General features: G+C 52.0%; 1 protein-coding gene across 1 annotated transcript; it reads left to right on the forward strand.

Moving 5' to 3' along the window:
- Positions 1-226: 226 nt before the first annotated feature.
- On the forward strand, positions 227-5,603 carry VOLCADRAFT_100971 (uncharacterized protein; the record flags this gene model as incomplete). Its single annotated transcript, XM_002959450.1, has 6 exons — positions 227-328; positions 3,882-4,103; positions 4,252-4,476; positions 4,607-4,822; positions 5,170-5,271; positions 5,391-5,603. The coding sequence occupies 6 exons, from the start codon at positions 227-229 to the stop codon at positions 5,601-5,603; spliced, it is 1,080 nt and encodes a 359-aa protein (XP_002959496.1).
- Positions 5,604-6,749: the final 1,146 nt, after the last annotated feature.

A 6,749-nucleotide genomic window follows, 5' to 3' on the forward strand; every position in this document is an offset into this window, starting at 1 on the left:
TATCCACCCGTAATCACTGGGTATTCACCCGTAATTGTGCGTGTAATTGGTTACATGCACCCGTAATTCACCTGCAGCACCGTGTAATATCCACCCGTAATTCCGGGGTAGTCGCCCGTAAATGTTCACCCGTATCCTTGTGCTCAAATTACGGGACCCGTAACGTGTTATGGACCCGTAATTTCTGTCAAATTACGAGGTGGATTGACCCAAATTTACGGGTAAAATGACCCCCGTTTACCCAGAGTGCATTACCGAGGACATTCTTGTAACTGGCCACCTGATAAACGACCTGATAAACACCCCCGTAACGGTGCCTGATTACCGGGTAACTGACCGATTACCAACCCTAGCCCGTAAACGTCCCAGTAACCTTATAGCCTGGTAACCGAGGCTGGTTATTAGTCGTTCCCATTATTGGGTCAATAACATGCGGTAGGGACAGGGCATTCGTCCATTCTTGACCAAAGCAAACAGCTCAGAAACTCCGCAGACGCAATGCCCCAAACATTTAGAAGAAGAATTAGATAATACAGTAGACAAGGATAGGCATGCCGCAGTTGCCGCTCTTGAAGTCAGTGAAGCCAGCGATTTGAGCGAAGTTGAGGATCCCCCGGCAAAGTGGCCACACACACAACTGCAGCAATCAGCGACTCAGATGCTGAACAGCTTGATTCTGACGAGGAAGGGCCACCGCCCCAAGATGTGCCACGGCACCACAGCCACCTTCAAGGGTGGGTGCTTCACAGCACACGCTGCTGGTGATTCAAAAGCAGGCGCGGCGCAAGCAAACACAGCGTGTGCTGAAAGGCCAAAGCGATGGGAGCTGGCGGGAGAATGAGGGAGTGCGTCGCTTCCAGGCGCACTGGACAGCTTTGTTCGAATGGGCTGAGTGTGTTGTGCCGGATATGGAGGGGGGGGGGTCTGGGGGGGGCAGCGACTATACAAATAGGAATAGTAACCGCAAGAAACACCCAGTTTATTACTCTAGGGTACTAGGCCCAAAACGAAAAAAAACCATGTGTATGATGAATCGTTGTGCGATGTAGGGCTGCACCTGATGCGATCTCGTTTGTGGAAGCCCCCCCTGATTGCTGCCAAGCATGTTATTCTCTCATGAGACTGCGGAATAGGGGTAGGGATAGACCATGTATGCGTGGATTCATAATTTTACATATACACATCGCCTAGCAGCAGCTACATGCATACGAAATTCCGAAGTCCTGCTATGTAAAAACATTAAGCCATATGCATTGCCTGCTTCAGCTGAAGCAGCTGCAGCTTCCAAACAATCTGCAGCTTCCAAACAGCACCAAACATTTCCACAACAGCGGCTGCTGCAGCTGCAGCTCATCGATCTGTCAACAATTTGCCTCAAAACATGCTACATTATAGCTCAGAAGCGCTCTATCCACCCTAACACTTTCTGGTATTCATGCCTAGAAGTAGTCCTCCATCACCGTCAGTTAACACTCCAAGACAAGTCTGTACAGTGACTATACAGTCCAGCAGCGCTGCTGCTAGCAGTAGCTTCTCCACAAGCGGCTTGTGAGCCTGTATGCAGCAGCTGCTGCAGCAGAAGCTTCGAAACAGCTCCAAACAGTTTCATATTGGTGTAACACAGCAAAGGCGTAACCCGGGTTGCTCAGATTGGCATTTGCGTCGTTACATTGCCCCCCACTTAGCAATGGACGTCCTCGGCCATTATTTCGAGCACAGGAGCCATCCCACCTCGCGCCAGTGCGCTGGTTTATCCATTACACCATGAAATCGCCAATCTGCGACTTGCTGGTTGCCAGAATCGAACCGCCGACCCGAAGTTTATTTCGGAATTCGTGCGGTCCCGTCTCGATACCATTGTAACACAGCAAAGGCGTAACCCGGGATGCTCAGATTGGCATTTGCGTCGTTACAATTGGGTGCACCCAGCTGCAGCTCATCCATCTCTCAACAAAATTTGCCTCAAAACATGCTACATCATAGGTCACATGCACTATCCACCCTAACACCTTCTGGTAGTCATGCCTAGTATTAGTCCTCTATCGCTGTTAGTTAACACTACAAGACATTGCTGCAGCAGCAGTCCTCCACAAGCAGTTTGTGAGCCTGTATGCAGCAAAGATCAGGCAGGGGCATACAATAGCACCTTTGTCAGACCATCAAGAACTGCAATGACTGTGATGTGGAACTAAGAATGCAGTTTTATGCCACACACCTTACTACTGCTTTAACCCTCCACTGACTCTGCGTGCTGATGTGTGGTGGGGAAAGCATGTGGTGTTGTCCACAGCAGCTGCAGGTTGCTGGGTGGGCCCTGTAGACAGACAAACATGCCCATCAGAAGTTAAATACGCCAAACCCTGTATAGGAGACTCCATACAGAATATATGCAGCAAGAGGTAATTTGACACAAAATCCAAAAACTGCAGTTGCCCTTGTTTGCTTGCACATGAATGACAATTATCCCCCCTTAAAATCAGGGGGTCCCCAACCATCTGTCAATCTCAGAGTGATGGATGCAACTGTGTAGATACCTGTAGTCACAGCTATCACCTCCCATGCAGAAAAAGCATGCCCGGGAATCGAACTCAGGTCGGAACTGAATTATTTGCCTAATCCAACCCGTTCTATCATGACTTCCCCAGAGAAGATTTCACCATTCTCAAGTCTTAGCTCCGTATATGAGCTAGTAACCAGCATACTTCCTCAACGGCTTCTTCCTGTTTGAACCTGGGTAGTTGCCTTAATCAACCTGTTACATCATGATTTCCCCCAGAGAACAACTCACCAGTGGTCACTATTCACGTGTCGTGATATGAGCCAGTAGCCAACATACGCCTCCATCCTCAACGGCTTCCAAACCGGCACCCATATCTCAGGCAGAGCGGCATCATGCTTATGTCACCTTTCTTCATCGTAGGCAGAGCTTTGGTGGATGATGCCGTCTGCAGCTCCCGTTTCTCGCTTCTGTACACATGCCTGCTGAAGCAAGTTTACCATATGGGGTTGCAACCCCCTCATTTGAGTCCTGCAGATCATGCAAGCAAGCAGTTGCAATGTCTAACATGCAAGCCCAATTTTACTACTTCTCATGAGACAACATCATACGTTGGGTTGTTGCTTGGGTTTGGTGCTGCCCAGGTGTGCAGCCATGGCATGAGGAGCATGGTCGCGATGGTGAAGTCCTTTGTTGCCAAGTTGCCATAGAACTCGGCAAAGTCGTCATATTCCATTCCACTGACGGCCAGGAATTCCTCAAACGCTTTGGTGGCCTTATCACCAGCAGCACTGCAAACGTTGCTGGGCACGTTTACCGCTCATCTAATGAACCAGTGCAATGGCTGATGATGCCACTCACTTGTCATTCGTTGGCTGCATCATAGCTGCAGCTGGACCTCGTGCATCCTGCGCCTACCGTAATGATACGAGATTTTTGTGACACGCAATTGGTATGGCGTCCACAAATGTATAGCAGTGGAAAAAGGTCTTAGGCAAAATTTTATGGGCATCACCAAACTGGCTGTCACAAATATGTCGTACACCGTGTTAACGGTATCGACAAACAGTAAAAGCCCTCCAGAAGACGCTGTTGGCTTGTAGTTATCTTCGTCTTTTACCCCTAAGTTGTTCGGACAAGAACTTTAGCTTACAGGCCCACCCTCAGAAAGCGCGCTCAGAATGGCGCCTAAACAGCTTAAGCTTACTAGCCTTTTACCCAAGCTCGACACCAATGCTCCCATTGAGCTCAGGGCAGGCATTGCCAGCGTTCGAGTGGCGCCAGCAACGTGGGGCCCGTCAGGGGCCCGGAATTTACTGGTGCACGCCGCGAACTCCCGTGCAGTGTGTGCCTGACGTTGTCACGCTTCCCTTCACACCTGCAGATCCAGACCGCCATCGACCAGCTGGCAGCCGAGATGGAGGTGACCTTCAAGAAGCCAGTCGCGCACACCACCGCGTCCAACTGGTACAAGAGGTGGCTGGCAACTGACCGCAAGGCCTTCAACAGCAACACAGTGCACAACATGCGGTCGGTCTCACTCCCTCCGGCCATCTACGCCTTCGTAAAGCAGTGGATCCTGGAGCTCATTGACACTGGCTCCCAGGTGTGTCCCCTGCTGCTTTCTTGGCTGGCCCCGTCCAGCCGCCCGGCCCTGCCAGCTGCCCTTAAGTTGCCCCCTGGAAACCAGTGTAACAATGTTCCTACATCCAAGTCTCCCATCGCGCCCCACCCGACCCCACCAATGCGTGCAGGTGAACTCGGCGACGCTGCAGCCGTACATCACTGCTGGGCTCAAGTGTAAGGGCTATGGCTTCCTTCTTGCTGATGCCCCTGGTGGTGCCGGCACGTTCAAGGTCAGCCGGTCCTGGATCCGCAAGGTGTGCCGCCAGATGAACCTGTCGCACCGCGCCGCCACGTCTGCTGCCCAGAAGCTGCCAGATCAGTGGGAGCAGGTGCTGCAGCTGTTTGTGTACCAGGTTAGTCAGCCATCAGGGAAAGGTGGGAAGGGGAGGGAAGGGAAGAAGGGAGAGAAGGGAACACGCCACGGCATTTTGGGGCCTCTCGACTCACACACAGGCACCTTCCCCTTGCCCCTTTGGTCCACAGGTGGCATACCTGACCTGGAAGCACAAGATCCCGCCCCAGCTGGTGATTAACGGCGACCAGACGGGCTGCAACATGTTCCCCGCCAGCCGCAACATCTATACCCAGATCGGAACACGCCACGTGCGGGTGCTGGGGCTTGAGGACAAGCAGCAGATTATGGTCATGGTGGCCTGCTCTGCCTCAGGCGACATGCTTCCCCTCAAGGTGGTCTTCCAGGTGGGGCATGAACCCTAAGTTAACACGTGTTCGTGATGCCTGGTCGCACTTTATTGGCAAGACTCATACACCTTGGTCTTTTCTTTGTTTCCTCAGGGCTTGACGGACCGCAGCCTTCCTCCCCAGCACACATGTGCAGCCACGGAGGCGCTGGGCTGGGTCTACACGTGCACTGACAACCACTGGGTGACCGAAACCACCATGTGCCTGTGGATCACGCATGTGGTCAAGCCCTATGTCACACGTGTAAAGAAGGAGCTGGGACTGCCCGAGAACCACCCCTGGCTCCTGACAACCACTGGGTGACCGAAACCACCATGTGCCTGTGGATCACGCATGTGGTCAAGCCCTATGTCACACGTGTAAAGAAGGAGCTGGGACTGCCCGAGAACCACCCCTGGCTCCTGATGCTGGACTGCTGGCACGTGCACCTGACGGAGGACTTCCAGGTGTGAAGGGGTCTATCATCGACAGTGGGGATACTTATTGGGTTCGTTGCTTGTTCCCTGACCTCATCAGCCATTAAGTGAGGCCTTACACTGCTTTGGCTTTTGCTTTCCCTTTGCAGGACTTTATCAAAGCGCAGATCCCGGGCGTCTTCATCAAGTATGTGCCCGCCAACTGCACCTCGAAGGCTCAGCCATGTGATGTTGGCATCCAGAAGCCCTTCAAGGACGGCACCCGTGAGACCGCCATGCTCACCGTGCAGGAAACTGTACGGCAGGAGTTCAACAAGGGCAGGAGTTCAACAAGGGCATCGCACCGGAGGATGTTGTCCTGAGCCTCCGCACCTCCTACCTCAAGCCCCTCATTCCCACTTTCCTCCTCGCTGGCTGGTGCAAGCTCAAGGAGAACCCCGAGATGGTGCGCAAGGCGTGGCGGAGCTGCCACTCTGGGAACCAGCTTCCCTTCGATACCCGGGAATCCCTTCATCTAGTTGTCGTTTCGTGCTCATTCGTGCTCATTTCATAACGAAGGACTGAGGGGCCTTCAGAGCATATCGACGGAGTTCGGCTGAAATGGCCACTTAGCATGCAAAAGCCCTGTAATATCGCCATGCCAGGGATTGTTTTAATTACTTATGACTGTATGCATTGTTCCAACGTGAGTTATCATGAATTCTGAGCTCATCCCACAATGAAGGGCTGAGGGCCCTTCAGAAGTAGTTTGGCTGAAGTGGTCTTAATTCACGGATTCCTTTATAGAAGCCTTCTGATATCGTCATGCCAGAATTGGTTTTAGTGAGAACATGACTTAGCATGATCATGCATAGTGTTTTTGGAGCTACGTTCGGCAAAACAAGTACAAACGCACAGCATCTGTTTGCAAACCTGGCTATTGAAGATAGAATAACAGCTAATAACTATGGCCCCTCCAGCTAAAACATATCCCCGTTACCTCTGCGACGGCCGCTCACCAAATTCGAATTTTCGTGTGCGTCCTGTGGACGCAATGATCAGTGCCAGTCTCGTGCATATTATCACATCACCAGACAGCAGTGCATCCAGCTTGTTAATAATGGCAAAGAGGCCGTGGCTCCTCACGAGATGGTCGCAATTTCTCACTGTTGCGATACATTGCCACGTACTCTTTGTGGTTTTAACTTACGACGTCCGATATGCTGCAGATGAATATCCTCAGCAACAAACTCCAGTTGCGGTGGTTGGTGCGGGAGCACAGGCTCAAGCTAACCAGCCGGATGAAACAGGTACAATAAACGAAACTAGCAGACATGTCACATGTAGATCATCAGCGATTTGAAGCTAGGTCCCCCCTGTCAGTACTGTCAGTACACTAGTGTAGGCGCCTCGTCTCCAGTGGCGGTGGACATGGAGTGGAGTCCGGAGTCCGCCGAAGGGCCAGGCGGAAATGCAGTGGAGCCCCGACAACCTAACAGGTGAGACCGTAGTCCATTAGGTATTTTATA

This window comes from Volvox carteri (genome assembly GCF_000143455.1).
Source record: "Volvox carteri f. nagariensis unplaced genomic scaffold VOLCAscaffold_259, whole genome shotgun sequence".
Taxonomy (NCBI): Eukaryota; Viridiplantae; Chlorophyta; class Chlorophyceae; order Chlamydomonadales; family Volvocaceae; genus Volvox; species Volvox carteri.